Source organism: Prunus mume, linkage group LG4 (genome assembly GCF_029339155.1).
Source record: "Prunus mume cultivar Tortuosa linkage group LG4, ASM2933915v1, whole genome shotgun sequence".
NCBI classification, from domain to species: domain Eukaryota; kingdom Viridiplantae; phylum Streptophyta; class Magnoliopsida; order Rosales; family Rosaceae; genus Prunus; species Prunus mume.
Window position 1 is genome coordinate 16,738,442 of NC_142701.1, and position 23,706 is coordinate 16,762,147.

A 23,706-nucleotide genomic window follows, 5' to 3' on the forward strand; every position below is an offset into this window, starting at 1 on the left:
TCATTTTCATGATCAGACTGACACAGCAGACAAATGATACGCCTCTCGCTTCCGGTACAAGACAAGAAAAGAAGAAAAGAGAAGCGTAGCGAGTCAGTGAGAGAAAGAGAGACCGATGAGTGAGAGTGATCAGTGATCACCATTGAAAAGCCCTTTCTGTCTTTCTTTACCTAAAATAAAATCATTTCAGCTACCAGCATCAGTTATGGCTTCTTCTACGGCGACGTCGATGTTGTTCTTCACGGCGGCAGTCCTATTGGCAGGGTTACTGCCACTGGGAGCAAAAGCGGAGTACATAGCTTACAATACGACAGCGGGGATCGTTCCCGGAAAAATCAATGTCCATTTGGTTCCCCACTCTCACGACGACGTCGGCTGGCTCAAGACCGTTGACCAGTACTACGTGGGCGCCAACAATTCAATTCGAGGCGCTTGCGTGCAGAACGTCCTCGACTCTGTAATTTCGGCCTTGCTGGAGGACAAGAACCGCAAGTTCATCTATGTCGAGATCGCTTTCTTCCAGAGATGGTGGAGACAGCAAAGCCCCGCTTTGAAGATCAAAGTCAAGGAGCTTGTCAACTCTGGTCAGCTAGAGTTCATGTAATATTTCTTCTCAACTCAGTAATTTGTTTTTTCTTCTTCGTGTTGTTGTGTTCTCATTTACGAGTGATCACTCGTTGGTTGTTGAAGAAATGGGGGCATGTGTATGCACGACGAGGCCACACCGCACTACATTGACTTGATTGATCAGACAACCTTAGGCCATCAATTTATACTGAAAGAATTTGGCAAGGTTCCTCGAGTTGGCTGGCAGATTGATCCTTTTGGCCATTCTGCTGTTCAAGCTTACTTGCTTGGTGCTGAGGTAGGCATTTATATATGTCATACGTTTCGACTTACCAGTATTCACTTCTTTCTTCTTCTATTGCAACTGCAACTTAATGTTCATTGGATTGCAGTTAGGATTCGATTCCCTTTTTTTTGCTCGAATTGATTACCAAGATAGAGCTAGGAGACTCAGGGATAAGACTCTCGAGGTTATATGGCAGGGTTCTAAATCCCTTGCTTCCTCTTCGCAGGTCAGGGGATTTGTTTTGTTTGTACTTTGTATCTATCTCTCTTTCTTTCGTTTTCACAGCATTTGACTTGATAACTCACTTATGTCTCTGTTCCTAGATCACATTTGTATTTAATATACATTTTTGTACATTTCAATATTTGGAATTCATTGGCTCCTTGCGTTGCAAATTACATTTGCAGATTTTCACTGGCATTTTCCCCAGGCACTATGATCCTCCTGACGGTTTCACATTTGAAATAAATGATGTGTCACCCCCTATTCAGGTAAAATCTCGTACTCGTAAAAGGTTCGTAATTCCTTTTTATTTTTACAACTTCTTTCTCACATGGGAAAATTTGATTGAAGGATGACATTCTCCTGTTTGACTATAATGTTCAAGACCGAGTCCATGACTTTGTTGCAGCTGCTTTTGCACAGGTAGGACCTAAACTAAAAAATTGCATCAATTTCTATGTTCAATTTACTCTTAATTTTGTTCTTCTTTCTAGTGTATTAAAGCTTATATTACATCCTTTTGGTTAGGCAATGCTATATTTGTAATATTCCCATGGTTTTTTTTAACTTGATTGTCAATTGCATTCAGTAAACATTCATTTTTCCCCCTTAGGCTAACGTGACAAGAACAAACCATATTATGTGGAACATGGGAACAGATTTCCGTTATCAATATGCAAATTCATGGTTCAGGCAGATGGACAAATTCATTCATTATGTCAATCAGGTAATATTTTTTTGGCTTCTACACAATGAATTTACTAAGAAGGACATAGGTTTATATCCTTTGTATGGTTTCATCCCAGGCTTTATACTATGAGACTGTAATTAAAAACTTAATAAATTGGCTTCATTTGGAAAATTAGGATGGGCGTGTCAATGCGTTGTATTCAACCCCATCAATCTACACTGATGCAAAATATGCAGCACATGAGCAATGGCCTTTAAAAACTGATGATTTCTTTCCGTGAGTTCTACAATGTTTTCCTTTTTATCCTACATATCATCCAATTTCTTCCCGTAAGTTTTCCTTTTTAAAATTATAACACCAATTTCAGGTATGCAGATCATCCAAATGCATATTGGACTGGTTATTTTACGAGTCGGCCAGCCCTTAAAGGTTATGTCAGAACTATGAGTAGTTACTATCAGGTAAGATCTTGCGTCTCTTTTTGTGAAGTGATTCTACAGTGTCCAGTAGGTTTTTCCTTGTAGGTTTTCTAATCATTTATTGCTTTCTTTGTTCTGCTAATAGGCAGCGAGGCAGTTGGAGTTCTTTAGAGGCAGGAGTGATTCTGGAGCAACCACCGATGCATTAGCTGATGCTTTGGCTATTGCTCAACATCATGACGCAGTTAGTGGTACAGAAAGACAGCATGTTGCTGCCGATTATGCAATGCGATTGTCAGTAGGCTATTTACAGGTCAAAATCCCTTCAACATCCAATATCCAATACAACTTTTTTATCATTGTTGGTATTTATTTTAAAGTTAATGCGAAAATCATATATTTCATTTCACATCTCTCTACAGGCTGAAAAGTTGGTTGCCTCTTCTCTTGCTTACCTTTCTGAGTCAGAGTCAAGTTCTGGGCAGGGGCACACTGTCACAAACTTTCAACAGGTAATATATTATTAGTCTTAGTACACAAACTTCATTTGTACTTTAAAGGTTGAAAAATTGAAGCTTGAAGAGTTCTAAAACAAACTAATTGAATTGTTGAAGTTAAAGCTTATATGTGTATATGTATTCTTTATGCATAATATGCTAGCAGGATTATCATGTCTCAAACCCTTATCCACAAGGGGTTAAAAAGGCACTGAAACTTTATTTCCTTTTTTTGTGGGTATTTTAATGGAAAATTGGCGTTGCCAGGGCATAACCCAGTTGGTAGCCAGGAGATACCAAGTTTAAATGCCACCCTTCCCCTCTCTATCCAATTGTCTTAAATATACTTTTGAAATCTCCCTTTTACATTATTTTCCAAAAACTGAGTTGAGCATCTATTTAATCCTGCATGTTGATTTGGTGGCAGTGCCCTCTTCTTAATATTAGTTATTGTCCTCCATCAGAAGCTGTCTTGTCTGATGGGAAGTTTAAATAGCTTGGTAAGCATATTATTAACCTCTTAAGCTGTACACCCACATCAAATTGAAGATTTAGAGCTGGCCTTTTATATCAATTTTAACGTTGTATGAAATCTTCCTTTCAGATTGTTGTTGTCTACAATTCTCTTGGTTGGAAGAGAGAGGAAGTGATATGGATCCCTGTGAGTACTGATTTTGCTTATTCTTTCTTAGTATAATGATTTGCTTCTTTGAAATTGTATTTTCATCATAGCCTCGTATATGCAATTTGTAATGTTAATATTTTATTTGTCATATCATCCATATTTTCTTCATCTTTTTGTTCTTCTCAGAGCCATGATTTGCATTCTTTGGTTAAAACTTACAAGGACGCTCATCATTCAGTACTCTGTTCAAGCTGATAAATGATAGATTCCATGTCATCTAAAGCACCTTGTTCCTTTTATGGATTAAATTACAGTGAACTTGAAAGTTGAAAGTGGCTAATGCAAAACAAATTTGAAAGTTGATGGTTACTTGTATGTGGCTAATGCAACACAAATTTGTTGCAGGTATCCAATGAAGCTGTTACTGTTCAGGATTCTAGTGGAAGAGACATTGAAGCTCAGCTTCTACCTCTATCAAAAGCCTCTTTGAGTCTAAGGAGTTACTATGTTAGAGCATATTTGGGTAAGTCCCCAAGTGAACCACCCAAGTTTTGGCTAGCATTTTCAGTGACAGTACCACCAATTGGTTTCAGCTCTTACATTGTCTCAAGTGCAAAACCGACAGGTTAGTCATGCCACTTAATATGTAATTATTGTTCATCTAAACTAGAACAAATCTAATTTATCTTTCCCAGTCACTAACAAAATACTTTTATGTTGTATTATTCTAATTTTGAGATAAAGGTCGTAGTTCAACTATCTCCAATGCATACACGTCAGAAGGAAGTACAAATGAGACCATAGAAGTTGGGCAAGGAAGTTTAAAGCTGCATTATTCTGCAGATGAAGGAAAACTTGCTCGTTATGTTAATAGTAGAAGTCTGGTATGCTATAATTTTTTATGCCTCAGATTCACTGTATAGTTTTCTGTTTAATTGATATGGTTTTCTTTCCTGGTTCTTGTATGTCTTCCCAATATGTATTCTACTATTATGGTTACTACATAGTTTCGACAGTGCATAAAAAAAAGGGATTTATATGTTTTTTCTGCTTTCTTTTTTTTCCCTTTGGCATTTCCCTCATTTATATTTTTGTCCTTAGAACTTAATTTGCACGTAATGTGCTGATTGATGTATCAACAATGCTAACATTTATTATGCAATATATTTTTAATGGAAGGTTACAGCATCTGTCGAACAATCATATAGTTATTATACTGGAAATGATGGAACTGACAGAGATCCTCAGGTAGTCAAATACAGAATAACTTGTGATTTTTCATTGTACTTAAAATGTTTAAACGTTTTTTGTGATTGATTATCATTTTGGGATTTTAATTATTTATGAAGGCCTCTGGGGCATATGTTTTTCGACCAAATGGCACGGTTCTCATAAAGTCTGAACAGAAGGTAATACATTAGCATTTGAAATTTTTTTGTATTGATGAAGAAAGATCTTTTGCTGCTAATCCATCACTAATGATTTACGAGGAACTTAGTTACTGAGGTTAAGCAAAAAAGTAACCTTTTTCCAGGTTCCTCTAACTGTCATGCGCGGTCCAGTATTAGATGAAGTACATCAACAACTCAATCCATGGGTATCTCAGGTGATTTAGTTGTTCATGCAACACCTCTTGCAAGAGTGATTTTTTAATGAAGAAATACAGTTCAAATTTGTTCTGGGTAGTAAATATTTGTGGATCAGGTTGATGTGGGTTTTGCTATCCCCGGAACGTTTGTGTGTAGTTTTTATATTAACACAATGACACATCCATGCACAGATTACAAGGGTATACAAGGGAAAGGAGCATGCTGAAGTTGAGTTCACTGTAAGTTACCCTCGTGAACTGATTTAGTTAATAGATGATCAAGTTTTCCTGTCGTGGTTATTATATACCAAAGATGCCACTGTAGAACTTGTCTTTTTAACTTTTTATGATCGTCACTTTAGATTGGGCCTATACCTGTGGATGATGGGATTGGGAAGGAAATCACGACTCAAATTACAACAGCCATGAAGACCAATAAGACATTCTACACGGATTCTAATGGTCGGGACTTCATTAAACGGGTATTTTGATACTTGTTACCTATTATTGTTTGGTATACTATGGTTTTGGAAGTTTTAGTTGCGTCATTTATCATGGTGACAGCGAACATCCTGTATTGATATTGCCACAAATAATGCTTAACTGGTCTATGTCGCTAAAAAATTTAATGGATGAAGAACTCAATAGGGATATTTTTGAAGATACATACAAGGAAATATTGTGCATAAATTTGTTTGGATGAATTAGTGTTTCATGGTAACTTATTTGATTTTTCAAATGACTGGCAGATTCGAGATTTCAGGACAGATTGGGACCTACAAGTGAACCAACCAATAGCAGGAAACTATTACCCTGTATGTTTCCTTGTGTGACACACTTCAACCTTGTTGATCTATTTTTATTATGATTCCATATAAGTCTCTAGTAAGTATGCATAATCCTGAGAGAATTTTTGCTCTCTATGCCCTCAATTAACCAAAAGCTTTCTATGGCCTGTTAATTATACAATTGTTAAAATTTTCTTTTGAACTCGAAGTGGTAAATCAATTGCTAACCCAGTCCAACCCCATGATAGACGGTTTGGGTTGGCTCAAGTAATAATAGGTTGCTTCAGGTTGGATTTTATACAAACCAAAGATGTTGGGTAGGATTAGACCTTTAATGCAAGCCAACCCACTCCAAGCCCAGTCCTTTCTCATTTATGTTAACCCCATTAGACTAATTGAATCTGATATTCTCTTCACCTTTTTAACTTTTTTCCCCTTTCCAGATTAATCTTGGAATTTATGTGCAAGATAGCAGTACTGAACTTTCAGTCTTGGTTGATCGTTCAGTCGGAGGATCTAGCTTAGTGGATGGCCAGATAGAGCTGATGCTCCACAGGTTTCCATTGTCTTTGTTTGCTTTCTGTTTGAACAAATAATTATTATGCTTTTTTTATTTATTCTACTGTAATGCATATTACTTGCATATTTAGGATTTCTTGCATTGTTTTGAACTCTCTTCTGTTGTTTTATAGGAGGCTGTTTCATGATGATTCTAGAGGTGTTGGTGAGGTACTGAATGAAACAGTTTGCATCCTTGACAAGTGTGAAGGTTTAACAGTAAGCATACCTCGTTGAGCTATATCCTCAAGCATATTTATCGTAGTAAAAGTTTTTTTTTTTTAATTTTTTATTTCTCCAGCAGCTTGAGAAACGTTGACTTTCAAAAGGATGGGTCTTTTTATTTATATTTTAACAGATTGAATTGAGAGCTTATTCTTCTGTTCATTTTCCATTAGCCATTCAACGATTTTCTTCAGTATAACATGATGTAGAAATCACGTTGGTCAAACACCATTTTGCAGATCCAAGGGAAGTTTTATGTGAGAATCGATAATGTTGGAGAAGGTGCCAAGTGGCGTCGCACAGCTGGCCAAGAGATAAATTCTCCGCTTCTTTTGGCCTTCACGGAACAGGTGAGAAAATGCTTGAAGTTGATCAAGTGCTATGGTGGCATGATGCTCAAATGGTGAAATTTCTTTTTGCAGGATGAAAATGATTGGATGAATTCTCATGCATCGACTTTTTCTGGAATTGATCCTTCCTATGCTTTACCAAACAACATTGCTGTTATAACCCTCCAGGTATTTCAGGGAATGCATCCTGAGCATATTTCTGATATTGGTTGTCCATATTAAAATCCGGTTTGTTCCTTTTCTGAACATTGCAGGAACTTGAAAATGGTAAAGTACTCCTCCGGTTGGCTCATCTGTATGAGGTCTCACTTTCTCCCTTATTCTTCTCTGTCCTGCTTCTCTCTTTATGTTTTCACATCACCGCTGGTTAGAAATTCAAAAGCTCATAATATTTTGGTGGCTATTTGTTTGATATATACATGCGAAGACTGGAGAAGACAAGGACTATTCTGTATTGGCAAATGTGGAACTAAAGAAGTTGTTTCCGAGGAAGAAGGTAAAAGCAAAGCAATTGAGTGAATGATTGCTGCTAATGCTGAATGCTTCTCTCCTGCTAATGAATGAATTACTTATTGTTTTCAGATCAGCAAAGTGACAGAGATGAGTTTGTCTGCCAATCAAGAAAGATCCGAAATGGAGAAGAAGAGGTTGGTTTGGAAAGTAGAAGGCTCTGCTGCCAAAGATCCCAAGGTGGTGAGGGGTGGACCCGTTGACCCTGCAAAACTGCTAGTGGAACTTGCCCCAATGGAAATACGCACTTTCCTTATTGACTTTGATTACCTCCATATGTATGGTTCCTGAAGAAAATGAAGATTTGGGCCTTTCCCTCGTGTTCTACAATTTGCACGGGAATTGCGTTATTGGGCCGGGGCGTCAAGTGTTTCATTTCATGAGACACTCGGTGGTGGTTGTTGATAAGATTTTCGTAAATGTTTGTTGTAGCTATCTATCTCAAAGAAGAAAAAAAAATTGGAAGTTTCACTAAAACACCCAAAATGGGGGTTGAAATTATAAAAAAACCCAAGCACTATTTAAACATATAAACACACCCAAAACCCATCATTACACACACTCAAAACCCATTTATAAACACACCCAAAAAGTTGACTTTGGGGTTGATTTTGGGTGTGTTTCTATGTTTAAATAGTGTTTGGTTTTTTATAAATACATGTCTAGAATTGGGTTTATTTATAAATTTATAAAAAAATTTGCAAAATCCAAGGATGCGAATCAGTGAAATTGTATTGGTTTTGAACCAATGTACAGCTCTAGCAGTCTTCCCTCCAGTAAGCATAAATTGGTAATTCAATCAAAGCAACGAACTTTGAATAGAAGACATTCACTGAGTTGAATTGAACAAGGTTAGAAAGCTGGTCACCTTTCTCGGCGTACCATTTGCACTGATCCTCTGGTCTGGTCCCAAATATGTGAAGTGATGCAACCCCATTCCTACTAAGCTTTAGGAAGCAAAATCCCCAATCCAATGGGTCGAAATCACATGAAAGCAATAATTAATAAGCTGAAAGATGCTATTATCCCAAGTTTACCCCAAAGAAAAATAAAAAAGGTTTACAGTAGAGCATTAAAAGATAAATTCAAATAGAATCGTAAGTCTAAAGTGAAGAGTTTGGTGAATAATACAAAAAGGAAACCACCCTTCGAAGTGAAGAGTGGACTGTAGAGTACACTTAAATATTTTTCTAATCTAAAAAGTCAGACGCAGAAAAAAAGAAAAAGAAAAAAAAAAACAGTAGAAAGAAATAGCAGGTTGAATTGAGTGAGTGAGCTTCCTCTTCTTGTTGTTTTCCTTCCTCTTCACTCTTCTCTCCTCTCCTCTCTCTCCTCTCTTCGGCGGTGTCACACTGTGCGCGACGACACTTTTGTATAGCAAAGCATAATCCATCCATGCAAGCTTCACTTTCTGAAGCTAAGCGAATTGCTGTTTCTGGAAATTAATTACTTTTGTTGGTTGTTGAGCAGCTGATCGGACAGGACCTTTATCAATTCAAAGCGAAAGAGCTCTGCAGCTCTGCAGCTCTGCTAATTAATTCTAATGGCGATTCGGTTAGTCTTTTGCTGCTTGCTTATTATCTTGGTCGGATTTCTGGTCGCCGATTCCAAGTTTATGATATATAACACTTCCCAAGGGATAGTCCCCGGAAAAATTAATGTCCATTTGGTCCCTCACACCCACGACGACGTTGGCTGGTTAAAGACGGTTGATCAGTATTATGTTGGCTCCAACAATTCCATCCAGGTCTGCTTACTCTCTCTCTCGTAATTTCTCCCTTTCTAGTTTCTAGTTCTTCTTCTTCTTCTTCTTCTTCTTCTTCACGTATGAGTTCAATTTTATGGTTTCCATTCAATGGATATTGCTTAGGGGGCTTGCGTGCAAAATGTGTTGGATTCTTTAGTTCCCGCTCTGCTGGCTGACAAGAATCGAAAGTTTATTTATGTTGAACAGGCAAGCCAGCCTCTTACCCTTGCTTTACTTCCTGCTTCTGCTTGTAAATTGTAAATTGTAATTTGTGATTTGTAATTGTACCTCCCATCCAATTCTACCCGATTCATTAATTCCATGCTCTATTTCTTTGCCATTTACCAGATAAACTGTTGATTTATGCCACTGCCACCCTCATGCGCATCTGACTCATCTCACACTCGCATATCTTCTTCTTTCCCAAATCCCATGCATTGCATGATGGTTGACAATTGGCACTTGGTTTGGTATTGGTACCACCTCATAACCTCTGTAACTTCTGCCTTGATAATCAATGCAGGCATTCTTCCAGCGCTGGTGGAGAGATCAGAGTGAGGCCGTCCAGAGTATAGTCAAGCAGCTAGTCAGCTCGGGTCAATTGGAATTCATGTAATGTAACCTAAAATGCTATTTTTCTCTTCATTTTCTTTTGGTATTAATGCCTTTGTCTTTTTTCGTTGCTTCAGAAATGGGGGGATGTGTATGCATGATGAGGCAGCAACGCATTACATTGATATAATTGATCAGACGACTCTTGGGCATCGGTTTATTAAAAAGGAATTTGATGTGACTCCAAGAATTGGTTGGCAAATTGACCCCTTTGGACATTCAGCAGTCCAGGCTTACTTGTTGGGAGCAGAAGTAAGCATGTCTTGGCTTTAGCCTTGAACACAAAATTTCCTTTTTCTATGCACAAGAGTAGACCATGTGCAAATTAAGGCCGGGGAGCATTTTACCAACATAATTACTTATACACCTGGGACAACGTTTTGGTGTTGATGCAGGTTGGGTTTGACTCACTTTTCTTTGGTCGAATAGATTACCAGGACAGGGATAAGCGCAAAAATGACAAGAGCCTTGAATTTGTTTGGCAAGGTTCGAAGAGTCTTGGTTCATCTGCACAGGTAAAAAACAAATGCTTTTTGTTTTATATAGCATTTTTTACATCTGGGATTCTGAGGTTGTGTATATAATGATGGATATGGTTCCTTTTAGTCACTACGTTACATTTAGTATTCTTAGGGGTGTGTATCCAATTCTAACTTTTAAAGACTTTTATAGAGTTAAAAAGTCTGGAGGTATTCAGAGGCAACTTTGGGTCTGACTAGTAGTGTTTTTCTTCTAAATGGTTGTAGATTTTTTCTGGTGCATTCCCTAAGAATTATGAGCCTCCATCTGGTTTCTATTTTGAAGTTAATGATGATTCGCCAATTGTTCAGGTAACATCATGATTCATAAACAAGTTGTTAAATTTCCTTTGGTTTATTAAGTATTTACTTGTTTCAATTATTAAACTTTAATTCCTATTCTTTTGAAGGATGACATCACTTTGTTTGATTACAATGTTCAAGACCGTGTTAACGACTTTGTTGCTGCAGCAGTATCACAGGTAAAGTACCTGATTGTCTTCACTCAATCGTTTTTTTCTCTGTTTTTTTTTACTGTAGGGCCTTGTTTTAGTGTCTGACAGCAACTATTTATTCTCAGGCTAACATAACTCGGACAGATCATATAATGTGGACCATGGGAACAGATTTTAAGTATCAGTATGCGCACACATGGTTCCGTCAAATGGACAAGCTCATTCATTATGTCAACAAGGTAATGACCGATTAATATTGGCTTGATTTTGAGCTGGTAAGCCTAGCATTTTCCTTTATGAAATTCTTTTAGTCTCATACTCTTCATGCCTTTAGGATATATCATCAGTCACTGGTAATGATGATAGCTTGACAGCTGTCCTTGTGTTCTGAGAGGGCAAATCCTTGATTATTTTATGTTGTTATTCTAAGCTTTAATTGGTTTTTGGTTGGATGCTTCTTAGGATGGACGTGTTAATGCTCTGTATTCTACTCCATCCATATATACTGATGCAAAGTATGCTACAAATGAATCGTGGCCAATCAAGACTGATGATTTCTTTCCGTGAGTTTTTATTGTGCTTTATAATCTTTCTTTTGATGTGTTAACCTTACTGTAGAAACTGAAGCATGCACCATACCAGTTATGCAGATCGTACTAATGCTTACTGGACGGGGTATTTCACAAGTAGACCCGCTTTGAAATACTATGTTAGAACAATGAGCGGCTATTATTTGGTATCATCCTGTAACTTTGTTGTCTGTATCATGAATTAGTGTTTCCAGTTTAATTACAGATTTTCTATTGTCATATCTGTATGTTTCTCTTGGATAATAAGGCTGCAAGGCAACTAGAATTTTTAAAAGGAAGGACTAATTCAGGGCCGAACACAGACTCATTGGCTGATGCCTTAGCAATCGCTCAACATCATGATGCAGTCACTGGTACAGAGAAGCAACATGTTGCCAATGATTATGCAAAAAGATTGTCGATAGGCTACACAGAGGTGTGGATTAGTGTTATCATCAATGTTCTTTTTCAATCCTAACCTGTATAACTTAAATTTCATTCACTTGTTCATTATCTTTGTGCAGGCTGAGCAACTAGTTGCAACATCACTTGCGCACTTGGTTGAGTCTGCTTCATACACTGGATCTGGAAACCCAACTACAGAGTTTCAACAGGCAATTAATCACAAACCCTTAAGCTTGTATGCTATGTTTATATCATATTACATGACCTGCAATTTCTGGTTTTGATAATTTGGATGTTGAACTTGTATAAGGTAGTAGTAAAGAGGATTTTAATTAGTCTGATTATGGCATTTATGCCAGCTAGAAGAATTTTGATTACTTAAGTAATTAAGTTAAGTAGAATGTTTGGTTTTCCATCACAAGTTTCAAATTCAAGCTAAGAAGAAGACCTGTGTATCATCTTTTCTTTTACATTTTTTTTTCATTGATTCTCCAGTGCCCACTTCTGAATATAAGCTACTGCCCTGCCGCAGAAGTGAATTTGTCTCAAGGGAAACAATTGGTAAGGAAATTAAAGTATCTAATGTTATGCTCTTGATTGTATTAACTATTAACTATGACTTTATATTCCAGCAGTGGAATATATTTTCTGATGGTGTTTTCTCATCTATAGATTGTCGTGGTGTACAATTCTCTAGGATGGAAGAGGAATGATGTAATTCGAATTCCTGTGAGTACTTCATTTCAGTTCTGGTCTTAGTGCTTCCTTTTTGTTTATCCAAAATAATAAATATATAAATAAACATAAGGATAGGGAAGAAATTCCTTGCAGGTGCTTAGATTTAATTAATATGTTAACCAGGGTTTGGTAAAGACAGTGTATTTTGAGACAAAAATTATGCAAATGGCCACTGTATATTGATCATGGAACAAACCCATGCGAATGCAAATTTGATAATCAGTGACGCACCCCGTAATTTCCTGTTAATAATGTAGGTTATCAATGAAGATGTCACTGTTCAAGACTCTGAGGGAAGAGAAATTGAATCACAGCTTCTTCCACTGGATGATGCCCATGTTGGCTTAAGGAACTACTATGTTAAGGCATACCTGGGTCGAACTCCAACAAACACACCAAATTATTGGCTTGCATTTACAGTATCTGTACCGCCACTTGGTTTCAGCACATACACTATCTCATATGCCAAAGGAGCAGGTCCACTCTTATAATGGCATTCATCGAATCTACTCTTGAAGCTAGCAATCTAAGTTTTTCATATTGATCATTTCTCTTTTGGTTATAGGTGCTTGTTCCACCAGATCATCTGTGTACACATTTCAAGGTAGGGAAAAGTCCACTGTTGAAGTTGGTCAAGGAAATGTGAAACTTACTTTTTCCACAGATCAAGGCAAAATGACCAACTATGTCAATAGAAGAAGCTTGGTACGTAAATACACCTAAGAGTTGCTTAGTGACTATCTATCTGATGAATTCACTTCCTTCTCTACCATTATTTCCTTTATACCTCTCTGTTTTCTTTGCTGTGATGAACTATCAGGTTTTTAACATTGTAATGGCTTCTTACCCCAACTGCCAAAAGGGCAAGGGAAAAGAAAACGAAAATTTGTTGTAGCTAACTCAATTATTCATTAATTTTGAAGGTTGAAGAATTGGTCGAGCAGTCTTACAGTTTTTATACTGCATATAATGGCAGTAGTGATAAAGCTCCTCTGATTCCTCAGGTATATGCATGCTGATAGAAGTTTGCACTCTGGCAATTATCTTATCTCTTTTTTGTGTTTTCAATTTGTTTCCATATAAAACCTTTGGTTATTCTTTTTTCCTTTTTTTCCTAGAATTCTGGGGCATATGTTTTCCGTCCAAATGGTACATTTCTCATAAATCCTGGAGAAAAGGTGTGTATTTGTACCGTATGACATATAGTTTTTATTCAGGCATAAGTTTGACCATTGTTGATTAACAACTGTTGCTCAATATTTCAGGCTTCTTTTACTGTTATGCGTGGACCAATAATAGATGAAGTACATCAACATATTAATTCATGGATATATCAGGTGCCTTGCTTATCAAGTACTTGCTATCTATGTATATGTTTTCTCTCTTTGTTTTGTTATGGCAACGTGAGCATCATTATCATATGTTAAAATAGTTGAAAATCTGTAACCAAAATTAACAATAAAAAACTACTTCTGAATCTGAATGAAATGCAATTAGAACGAATTGTTTCCATGCTTAAATTAGAATTCAGAATATTATCAATTAAAGCTCCTTTTTTAATTAAAATAAGAAATTGTGACATGTGTAATCAATTTTTATTTTGCACAACCTCTGGTAGCTACAGGGAAATGTGAAGCGAAATATGTTATTAACCATATTATTTTCTTGATCAGATCATTTTGCTACACTCTGTTCAAGTCAAGACTTGAATATTATGGATCTGAAGTAAATCCAGTCTCATTTTTGAATATTTTTGTTCCGGATTTAAGAGTTAAAGCTAAAGACCTATGCTGAATACTGACTTCTTGTTCTTTGCCAGTAATGTTTCATTGAATGTGTATGCAGATCACAAGACTTCACAAGGAGAAGGAGCATGTTGAAGTCGAGTTTATTGTAAGCTTTCAAAGTTTAAATCAAAACTAAAGATCATTATTAGGCCTATTCATTGACACTATCTGCAATATCAGGTTGGGCCTATACCTATTGATGATGGAACTGGCAAAGAAGTTGTAACTCAAATAGCCACTACCATGGCTACCAACAAAACTTTCTACACTGATTCAAATGGGCGTGATTTTATCAAAAGGGTACACTATTTACTTGCTCTTACAATATTATATTTAGTTAGTTTAGATTTCATTTTGATGCTCAAAATTTTAATTAGCAGGTAGTTTATACTTTTAGTAAGCTGTCGTAATGCCTTCATGTACTTAGATATATGTTTCCTACAGAGTTAATCAAAACTGTCTTTCCATATGTTGTTTTGACTTCTAGAGGCTGATGCCTGTTTCTTATTATTGTTGGCATAAAATGATCCAAGGATCCATCTCTTTTGCAGATTCGCGACTATAGAACAGATTGGGACCTGAAAGTGCACCAACCTCTTGCGGGAAATTATTATCCAGTATGTTTATTTTTCTTCTGCCTCAAAGTAATTTCAATTTTATTTGAATTTTCTTAAATTATATTTCTTTTCTTTAATAATTTAAAGCTCTCAATTTTACCATAACTTACTCTGCCCACTGTGTTCTCCTGGTGGATATTTCAGTTGGATTTAAACAAACTGAGCTAAAGTTTTACTTGGATTTAAAGTGTTGTGCATGTGGCTGAAATAAGCAGAATATCATGAGTGCTGGACATGATAGGTCTGCTTCCAGTATATCTTTTTTCAAAGAAAAAAAACGTCTCCTCGAGATTTTCTAACTCAATATGTTTCTGTATGCAAGTGTAGGGTCTGTAGTCATCTTGTAGTCATTGGATGGGTCAATGCTGCATTTGTTCATTAGCTTCACGTATTTTTCTATGTTGTCATTTCAGATTAATCTTGGGATTTACATGCAAGATAACAGGGCAGAATTTTCAGTTTTGGTGGATCGATCTATAGGAGGATCCAGCACAGTGGATGGACAGATAGACTTGATGCTCCACAGGCATGTTCTTATTGAAATTCTCGACTTTAACTATTTGACGAAGTATACAAATTTAAAGTCATTGTTGGAGTTATTTTTGGTCTTTCATACCATACAGGAGACTACTGCTTGATGATTCAAGAGGTGTTGCCGAAGCTTTAAATGAAACTGTCTGTGTTCTCAACAATTGCACTGGACTAAGAGTAAGTACATGTTAATGCTACTACTCTGTGGCAATTAGCAATTTCTTTTTCTTATAGACCAAATCTGGAGTTTTGGTTTGCTATCGTATCCGAAAATTTTTAGGTTGCCTAACTTTTAGTTTCTGCCTCTGGTCAATCTTTTCAGATCCAAGGAAAGTTTTATTTCAGAATTGACCCCATCGGAGATGGTGCTAAGTGGCGTCGTTCTTTTGGTCAGGAGATATATTCCCCTCTTCTATTAGCCTTTGCTGAACAGGTGAAAATAAAAAATTCAAAACAAAAAAAATAATAGTAATAAAAAATAGAGACATTTGAGCACATCTGTTTGAGTCTTGTGAGCTGCTCATTAAATAGTGACTCCCTTTCTGTAGGATGGAGATAACTGGAAGAATTCTCATGTAACCACTTTCTCAGGGGTTGGTTCCTCGTACAGTTTACCTGATAATGTTGCTCTTATAACTCTTCAGGTAATTGGGGCTTATCAAGGATATCATTTTCTTTCCAGTTGTTTCATTATTATTTTTCCTTAAATTAACAGTCCAATTTTCCTTTCGTAGAATATTGACCCCGAATCATAATGGTCGTATAAAAATACAGACTTGTGATATCCTTTTTCTTTAATTTGCATAGGAGCTTGATGATGGAAAAGTTCTCCTTCGATTAGCACATTTATATGAGGTTCTAATTTCTCACTCGTCCTACTCAACTACCTATTTCTGCTTCCAGTACCTTGTTTATTTATAAAAATACTCAGAGTCAGCATCTTCACTTTGATGAGTCTGAAATATTGATCGTCCACATATTTTATTTACTATTGTTATTCTTGTTCAAATGGTGCTAAGATTGGAGAGGACAAGGATCTTTCTGTAATGGCAAATGTAGAGCTGAAGCAGCTCTTCCCAAGGAAGAAGGTAGAAGAATGAGCTATGAAATCAAGAAAGAGGTTGATATCCCCATATAATCTTTTCTTATTATATTGTTGTTTTTGGCTACAGATTGGCGAAGTTACAGAGATGAACTTATCGGCAAATCAAGAAAGAGCAGAAATGGAGAAAAAGAGACTGGTTTGGAAAGTGGAAGAAGGCTCTGCAGAAGAAGCAAAGGTTGTGAGGGGTGGAAGGGTTGATCCTGCAAAACTGGTGGTGGAACTTGGCCCAATGGAAATCCGAACCTTTCTCATTGAGTTTAAGCAAAGGTTCCGTCGTGATGTAGCTGATGCCTAATAGCTGGACTTTCAACCAATTTAGTGTTTTACCCTTGCCGTGTGGACATGGTAACAACAAATTGACGACGGCTGTAAATGTACGTAATCACTGTGATACTTGGCTTGGCTTCTTCAGTCCTGGTCCTGGATGTATGGTGACGAGATGACAATGAGCTTTATTTTTCATCTCATGTAAATAGCCAAAATTTGACTTAAAGAAGTTGAGTGCTTCATAAGTAATTCTTTTTCTTTTCTTCACATTCATGTGTGATTACATTAATTATCAACATTTAATTTTAGATACCTCCCTATTTCTTATTAGTATATGTTCTAAATTTCAACTAGGTATAAAAAGTATTTCTAGACCTCTTATTTACTCTTACTTTCCATTATCGTCGCAGTGAACGTGTTGTATAGCCCTAGGCGGAACCGGCAGTGAACATGTTGTATAGACCCAGGCAACTTTTTAAATGCGCACGAATATTTAAAGAGTCTAGCCGAACGGCTATACCTTTTAATTTTTTTTTTAAAAATAGTAAAGCCGCGCGGCGATACTATTTCTGTTGTAATATTTTTTAGGGTAGTGTTTGTGCTGGTGATATTTGAAAAGCACTTCAATGCTCCGCTGAATGATGCATTATCCGTGGACCATTTGAGCTACGAGTGTGAACAGAAGGATATTATCAATGGGGCAAAAGCGTGCTTCAACTACATTCATTACAAGATCAAAATCCCCTCAAGAAAATGCAAACAGACACTTGTTAACACAAATATAAAGCATTTCAGGACAACTACCTCAAGCTAGCTCCCGTTTAGGTTCACTGGAAACATGCAATGCAACCTCATAAAAAACTGGTAGAAGACATGGTGACTAACTTATCATAAATAGTAAATTTTATAATTCTTACACATTACGAATAAAGCGTTAGAAATTAATATAACATGAGACCTTAACAAACTCAAAGAAATTGCCAATCATGCACCAAGTGCATATGAACCCAATTACACTGTCAAACTTTGAGAGAGATATGAAACTTGTTCCGTGTGAAGTGGCTGGCAACTGTGCCACAGATTCTCTAACTGCGAGTCAACTAACCTTTGTTTCTGATGCTCGGAAGTTTCCTTCTCCGGTTGCATCAGCAAGGTCTTGTATCAAAAGTTGGAAACCCTGCAGTTGTTAAGCAAGGTGAAATTGCAACAGATGAGCTACTGAAAATCAAGTTCCATTTAGAGCTTCAAGAAAAATATAAAATGAGCTGGAAATTTCATCAATCAATAGGGTCTTAAACAGAATGAACCTAAGTAGCTCGCCACACTACAACATCTCAAGCTGTGATCTATTACCCTCTGTCTATGCACCATGACTCTTTCCGGATAGAAATAGAAAAGGCAAATTAAACAAACTAATTACAGTTATGCTAACGGTAATGAACTCCAAAATAAAGTCCACATCAAATCCAACTCACCCGCCCCGGAGTTATTAGCAGCTCCCCTCTCACTGCTATCATTTTTCGGAGCTGAAAACGAATGGAAAACAAACCTAACAAGAACACAGAAATGGCATCAATTATGATACAATATGAGCCAGTTACAACAGATTACAGATATATATATATATATATATATGTATATCAAAGAGATGGAATAAAAAAAAAACCTTAGTACCTCTTTAACCGTGATTTGTTCAGGCGCACTGCTTGATGATTTTGATTTATCCACATCAGAAAAATTTACCCGAGGGAAATGCTAAAAAATAAGGCAAAAAGAACTAGTGAGAAAATTTTGCACCATCTGATTGTGTAAAATATAAATTGATGTTGTATAAGAGCGATTTAACTTCTAACTTCGAATGTTTTATGTTTGTTTTATTTATTTTGGTTGTCATTCATGGGAATGCACTATTGCTACTTTGAATGTTGTCATTCCAATTGTCATCTTTGAAGGCCTAGATATATATAAATCCTATACATAAATTCATGTGGTTCTTTCTATTTATTTTATTTTAAATCTTATGATATAATCTTTTAAAGTCTAAAACAAACAAATCCTGATTATAGTAATTTATAAATAAATAAAATCCTATAAGTCATTATATTTTGATTAAATTCACTGATTTTTTTTTTATCCCTAAACAGTCTTTTAATCAACCCCTTTATGTTTATATTGAATTTCAACATGTCTCAATCATCATTCGTAAGAAAATGAGAGTTCAATATTGTTATCTTCGTGGGATTTTGAATGACGATGAGGGACTAAATTGTAAATACCGATGGTAGAACCGATATTCGGTGAAGATGCCTTAGAACGACAGAGATGGATGGGTGGGTCGTTTTGCGCGTAGAGGGAGCCGCATAATAAATACGCAAAAAAAAACAAAAAACAAAAAAGTTAAGAGCAAAGGCGTCGGGTGCGAGTCCACAAGCGAGAAGAACAAGTGTTTTTGGAAGAATTTTCATGTCCATCTTGCCCAACCAAGACCAAGGATCCATATCTTCGTCTTCCTCATCAGTGCCCTCTGCGAACCCTAATTCACAACATGGACACCGCCACCACCTCTTCCTTTCTCAATCTGAATCTAAGTCTTTGTCACCGCCCGCTCTCTCCCGCCAAATGCTCACATTTGGATCCCTTCAGATCTCCGACTCTCAGTCTCCCTTCTCTATCTCCTCCAATACTTCAGGTATCTAATTTTCAACTTCAAATTGTTTCTTTTTCTTTTCCTTGTTTTTTAGAAAATAAAAAACCCTAAAATTTGTTCCTTCACCTCATCGAATTCGATCTGTTAGTTTCCTATATTTACCTCAGCAAATTGGCAGTTTGGGAAAAAAAGCTAATTGTTTCATGACGACCTCCCTTTCCTGTCAATTATTGATCTTCTTTAACTCTTCAGGAAGGTGTTTGAGTTTTATATATTTCAAGTTGAATGTTCATTAAATTATTTATCAGCAGGCCCATCGGTACCAGCTGCTGAAGCTTCTGCGGGATCTTCCCAAGAGGTATATTTGACCTTAAAGTTTTGAACCTTTTGTTTTTGGAAGATTTATTTTTCTTTGTTTTTAACTTTGTCCACTGTCCCACGCTTATCTGATCCGAGCATGACTTTGTGACAATTGAGTAATGATAGTTTTTCATTGTTTGTTTCCTTCCTCTAGGTGACTAAGTTAGGGATGCCAAGGGGTAAGAAGGCTTTACCTAATGACAACGAGACACTTTCACAGTGTCACTCTGGTGGAGGTGGACAAGGGATTGGATCAGCCCGGTCTAGAGGGAAAAGTTCAGGAACTGTTGGGTCTCGTTCAAGTCAACAAACTATCGGGTCTGTTGGTTCTCATGGAAGCTCGACGCATCCAGTAGGAAGGAAAGCCCAGCTGATGAATGGCAACCACTTGTTGAATTTTCATTACGACCCCATATCTCGTCCTCAGCCTAGAACTGCTCCTCCTCCAAGAAGGCATCACAAGAGAAAGCCCTACAACAAAGATTTATTTCTTCAGGCAAACTACAAATTTGTGGTGTTAGATTCAGGAAACTACTCAGTTGAATCGATGGATCCTGATAAGATGTTAAAATGGGAGGACATCATTTGCGTGAGGTATTCCACCCCAACTTTGGTTCAGTGCCCAATTTGTCTGGAATATCCTCTTTGTTCGCAGATAACATCCTGTGGACATATTTTCTGTTTCCCATGCATTCTGCAATACTTGTTGATGGGGAAGGAGGATCATAAAGGAGACTGCTGGAAAAGATGCCCATTGTGTTTTGTGATGATATCACCAAAGGATTTATACACCCTGTTTGTGGAGAATGTTAAGCAGTATTGTGTTGGTGATACTATAGAGTTTATGCTTCTTACTCGACAAAAGGATTCATTTACTTTGTCACATAAAAGTACTCAAGAGAAAGATTCCCTAGCAGGTGATGATCAAAGTTATGATCCCTTTTCAAAGTTTACATTTACATCAGATGTAGATCTTTCAGTCAGAAAAGCAATATCAGAGCTAGATGGTTGGTTAGCCAGGGCAGAGTCGGGGCTTGTTGATGACCTAGAGAAGCTGCCATATGTATGTGCTGCAATGGAACAATTAGAACAGAGGAAGAAATATTGGAAGGAGCACCGGGCTAGTGAGAGTAATAAATCTTGTAAATGTACTGATCGTAATACTGGAAATGCTACTAATGGTGACTATGAAGCATCTACACTTGGACATGAAACTCTGTCTAATGATGTTTATGACCATAATAAGTTCTCGGACAATTTATCAGTGGATAAGTCAGATGATGGGACTTGTTCCGACCAATCTGTGGATGCAGCTGAATCCTTGGAAGGCCGTGAAAATGCTCTATCTTCTTCATATGATGAAAGCAAGAGTGCCCAAGAGCACTCACATGGCTCCCAAAGTGAATATGATAAGGACTCGTACAATTTCTACCAGGTGACTGAAAATGAGACATCATATTTCCCCTTTTTCTTGCCATAATTTCTCTGGTTGTGTTTTGGAAAAGTAATCTCACATTTTACTAATCTGCTGATTTGTATGCATGATAGTTGCAACTATCTCTGTCTTCCTTGCGGGTTGTTTGACTTACTTTTCTCTCTTATATTCATGTATTTCTATATCAGGCAGCGGATGGGCAGCACATCATTATCCATCCATTAAACATGAAATGCCTTCTACACCACTATGGGAGCCATGATATGCTACCACACAGGTTTGATTGAAATCTTAAAGATCATTGCAGTATGCATGGACTATGCAAAATCTATCATAAGGTCCCCCTCCCTCTCTCAGAAGGCAATTCATCTATAGGATGCATATTCGTTACAATTGTGCTTATGTGAATTTTAAGTGTGGTATCTGTACTGATACAGCATTAAAAGAGAGGGGAGGGGCGGGGGCAGGGAGTTCCCTTCTATTATTGTCTAAGGGGTCTTCTTATATTCAACTGAAATGTGAAACTGGGTCTAATTCATTTTTGCAGAATAAGTGGAAGAATTTTGCAATTGGAGACAGTGACTCAGACAGAAGCCATGAGGAGGCGCTACCGCTATTTGAGTCATTTTTCTTTAACGACAATACTCCAGGTACCTTGATAAGGGATGATCCGAGTAAAATCTCGCCTTAAGAACATTATTATTCCAGGTTGCGTATAGTATCTAATTGTTTTTTATTCATATTTTAGTTTTGTGAGATTGATCTGAGTGAGCTATTGTCTCCTGATGCATTGTCTCCCTTTATGGAAGACATAAAGAAGCGCGAAAGGCAGAGGAAACAACTTGCTAGGAAGGTGTTATTACTTGTTTTTTCATTATATATGGTATAAACATAACATTAGTCTGCCCATGCTTTAAAACTATATTATATTCCTATTTATAGGAGCACAAGGAGAAAATGAAGGCTGAATCTGCCATGGCATATCCCATCCCTTTAGTAGCAGGTTATGGACAGTCTTTTCAAGATGGATCCCCCACATTCTCCATGGATGACTTCGAGGGTAATATCATCCTCCTTGTAAATGTTGTATCTTCAGGCACATGCCTTTTTGTAGATAAATTTATTATTCAGCTCAAGTAATAATAGGAGACTGATTGGGAATAAATTTCTTGTCCAAATCTTTCATACAAATAAGGAGAAACAAATCTGCAGTATGAGCTGGCTTCCTAATTCAGATGCCATCAGCATATCTTGCACATTAGATCAGTGTATCATCTTTTTGCTCTGAAGCGTGCAATGTAAAACAAACTTTGTAATTCAGGCATGCTTCATGAAAACTAGGAATATGCGATCGTGATGGGTGCTCTAAGCTTTTGTCTTAATTTATCCATTTTTCATTGAAGTTTGCAGATACATTTACATTATATGGTGGTATTATGTTAAATATGATTTAATGATTTATTTGTTCATATGGTACCTGCGCTCAGCCTTGGGAAGTTCTACGGTGACATCATCAAGCTCTCCAGTTGTTGGGGAAAGGAAGCTGTTTTCAAGTGTTACAAGGCTTGGTTTTGCTGCTGGTCATGATTCTCCCACCTTAAAACTAGAGGGAACCAATTCTCTGAATGACGATGATGCAGCAAGATACTCTCTTGAAACCACTGGTATTGTATAATAATTCACAATATTCGATAGTATGTTGTATCTTTTCTGTGGTTGTAGTTGAAATCCTATCTCTAGGGTTCTGGTTGCTCTAACCTGTACCTATTTTTTTTCTTTCTTTTACTTGTGCAGCAGCGGGTACTCAAAGTGCGGGTGTAACGTCATTTGCTAATATAATCTCCAGAGCTAAGCCTGGTGAAAATTTGGATACGCCCAAGATGAATGATTCGGGAAAGAAGGGAAAGAAACCAAGTCGAGTCCTTTTGTCAACAGCTGGTGGTCGGCGCTACTGATAACCTGCCAAAATCTCTTGTACTATAATGGTGGTTGGCTTGTATCGTATATACCTTCTTTCATTCTTCTTTTTTCGGTAATGTTATCATAAATACCTTGATATGATCTTATGTAGATGGGGTGGTAGATGGTGATGGAAGGACAAGAACCGTTATCGATTCAGTTTTTTAGATCATCTCCCCCTCTATTTTTTTTTCTTTTGTGCTCTCTTTTTTCTCGTCTGTATGAATAATTTATAGTAAAAAAGCTACCGAGAGCAGCAAACTGTGCAATAACTTTTTCTTTTTTCTTATATCAAGTTGTACCATGGTTAATTGACAAACAAATAGTGGACCAATAAAAGCCAAAAGATATATATAGATGCAACATGGAAACATGGCAAGAACCATATGTTACAGGGCGCAGGTGATTGTTTTGTGTGAGAGTGGTGAATTCGTAACACTTTTTTGTTCGTGGGTTGGTTTATATTTGAATCGCTAAAACTTTTTGTAGACATTTATAAAATCGTGATTGAATATATCTGAAATTTTTATTTTTATTATTATTATTATTTAAATCTCAATTAAATACACCGATGTATCCATCCATACAGAATTTTCCTTCTACTTGCGTTTTTCTTTTTTCCCTTTTG

General features: G+C 36.9%; 3 protein-coding genes across 9 annotated transcripts; all 3 read left to right on the forward strand.

Moving 5' to 3' along the window:
* Nucleotides 1–8: 8 nt before the first annotated feature.
* On the forward strand, nucleotides 9–7,656 carry LOC103330437 (alpha-mannosidase At3g26720). Of its 4 annotated transcripts, none has more exons than XM_089049555.1 (27): nucleotides 9–600; nucleotides 691–865; nucleotides 960–1,079; nucleotides 1,261–1,344; nucleotides 1,427–1,498; nucleotides 1,689–1,802; nucleotides 1,942–2,042; nucleotides 2,134–2,227; nucleotides 2,331–2,498; nucleotides 2,608–2,697; nucleotides 3,110–3,169; nucleotides 3,281–3,343; nucleotides 3,713–3,932; nucleotides 4,046–4,191; nucleotides 4,487–4,555; nucleotides 4,657–4,716; nucleotides 4,842–4,913; nucleotides 5,088–5,135; nucleotides 5,258–5,377; nucleotides 5,645–5,710; nucleotides 6,127–6,239; nucleotides 6,376–6,460; nucleotides 6,706–6,816; nucleotides 6,889–6,984; nucleotides 7,071–7,118; nucleotides 7,244–7,312; nucleotides 7,399–7,656. In XM_089049555.1, the coding sequence occupies exons 1-27, from the start codon at nucleotides 206–208 to the stop codon at nucleotides 7,615–7,617; spliced, it is 3,078 nt and encodes a 1,025-aa protein (XP_088905681.1). In that variant the 5' UTR covers nucleotides 9–205; the 3' UTR covers nucleotides 7,618–7,656. The 4 variants fall into 4 exon arrangements, with proteins under 4 accessions (XP_088905681.1, XP_088905682.1, XP_088905679.1 ...); XM_089049556.1 differs by having other exon boundaries at nucleotides 4,052–4,191; XM_089049553.1 differs by lacking the exon at nucleotides 3,110–3,169 and having other exon boundaries at nucleotides 3,287–3,343.
* Nucleotides 7,657–8,554: 898 nt separating this feature from the next.
* Nucleotides 8,555–17,007, forward strand: LOC103330438 (putative alpha-mannosidase At5g13980). Its single transcript, XM_008233019.3, has 29 exons — nucleotides 8,555–9,073; nucleotides 9,197–9,280; nucleotides 9,597–9,685; nucleotides 9,763–9,937; nucleotides 10,081–10,200; nucleotides 10,432–10,515; nucleotides 10,614–10,685; nucleotides 10,784–10,897; nucleotides 11,121–11,221; nucleotides 11,301–11,394; nucleotides 11,496–11,663; nucleotides 11,752–11,841; nucleotides 12,128–12,193; nucleotides 12,305–12,361; nucleotides 12,628–12,847; nucleotides 12,936–13,075; nucleotides 13,294–13,374; nucleotides 13,489–13,548; nucleotides 13,636–13,707; nucleotides 14,216–14,263; nucleotides 14,338–14,457; nucleotides 14,709–14,774; nucleotides 15,188–15,300; nucleotides 15,398–15,482; nucleotides 15,628–15,738; nucleotides 15,854–15,949; nucleotides 16,113–16,160; nucleotides 16,325–16,393; nucleotides 16,478–17,007. The coding sequence occupies exons 1-29, from the start codon at nucleotides 8,870–8,872 to the stop codon at nucleotides 16,703–16,705; spliced, it is 3,075 nt and encodes a 1,024-aa protein (XP_008231241.2). The 5' UTR covers nucleotides 8,555–8,869; the 3' UTR covers nucleotides 16,706–17,007.
* A 1,868-nt stretch (nucleotides 17,008–18,875) lies between these two features.
* LOC103330265 (RING/U-box superfamily protein) lies at nucleotides 18,876–23,367 on the forward strand. 4 transcript variants are annotated; one of them, XM_008232803.2, is made up of 9 exons: nucleotides 18,876–19,366; nucleotides 19,633–19,682; nucleotides 19,839–21,119; nucleotides 21,308–21,396; nucleotides 21,667–21,769; nucleotides 21,868–21,972; nucleotides 22,062–22,179; nucleotides 22,607–22,783; nucleotides 22,914–23,367. In XM_008232803.2, the coding sequence occupies exons 1-9, from the start codon at nucleotides 19,141–19,143 to the stop codon at nucleotides 23,072–23,074; spliced, it is 2,310 nt and encodes a 769-aa protein (XP_008231025.1). In that variant the 5' UTR covers nucleotides 18,876–19,140; the 3' UTR covers nucleotides 23,075–23,367. The 4 variants fall into 4 exon arrangements, with proteins under 4 accessions (XP_008231025.1, XP_008231028.1, XP_008231027.1 ...); XM_008232806.2 differs by having other exon boundaries at nucleotides 22,917–23,367; XM_008232805.2 differs by having other exon boundaries at nucleotides 19,007–19,366; nucleotides 19,636–19,682.
* Nucleotides 23,368–23,706: the final 339 nt, after the last annotated feature.

Bases quoted from the DNA above. Each gene is read 5' to 3' on its own strand.
- LOC103330437 (XM_089049555.1), top strand. From the start codon at position 206: ATGGCTTCTTCTACGGCGACGTCGATGTTGTTCTTCACGGCGGCAGTC. The intron at 1,499-1,688 runs GTAGGACCTAAA...TTTCCCCCTTAG, and splicing joins TTGCAGCTGCTTTTGCACAG to GCTAACGTGACAAGAACAAA. The intron at 4,914-5,087 runs GTGATTTAGTTG...ATCCATGCACAG, and splicing joins TCAATCCATGGGTATCTCAG to ATTACAAGGGTATACAAGGG.
- LOC103330265 (XM_008232803.2), top strand. From the start codon at position 19,141: ATGTCCATCTTGCCCAACCAAGACCAAGGATCCATATCTTCGTCTTCC. The intron at 21,120-21,307 runs GTGACTGAAAAT...TTTCTATATCAG, and splicing joins ACTCGTACAATTTCTACCAG to GCAGCGGATGGGCAGCACAT. The intron at 21,770-21,867 runs GTACCTTGATAA...TTCATATTTTAG, and splicing joins CTTTAACGACAATACTCCAG to TTTTGTGAGATTGATCTGAG.
- LOC103330438 (XM_008233019.3), top strand. From the start codon at position 8,870: ATGGCGATTCGGTTAGTCTTTTGCTGCTTGCTTATTATCTTGGTCGGA. The intron at 15,739-15,853 runs GTGAAAATAAAA...CCCTTTCTGTAG, and splicing joins TATTAGCCTTTGCTGAACAG to GATGGAGATAACTGGAAGAA. The intron at 15,950-16,112 runs GTAATTGGGGCT...TAATTTGCATAG, and splicing joins TTGCTCTTATAACTCTTCAG to GAGCTTGATGATGGAAAAGT.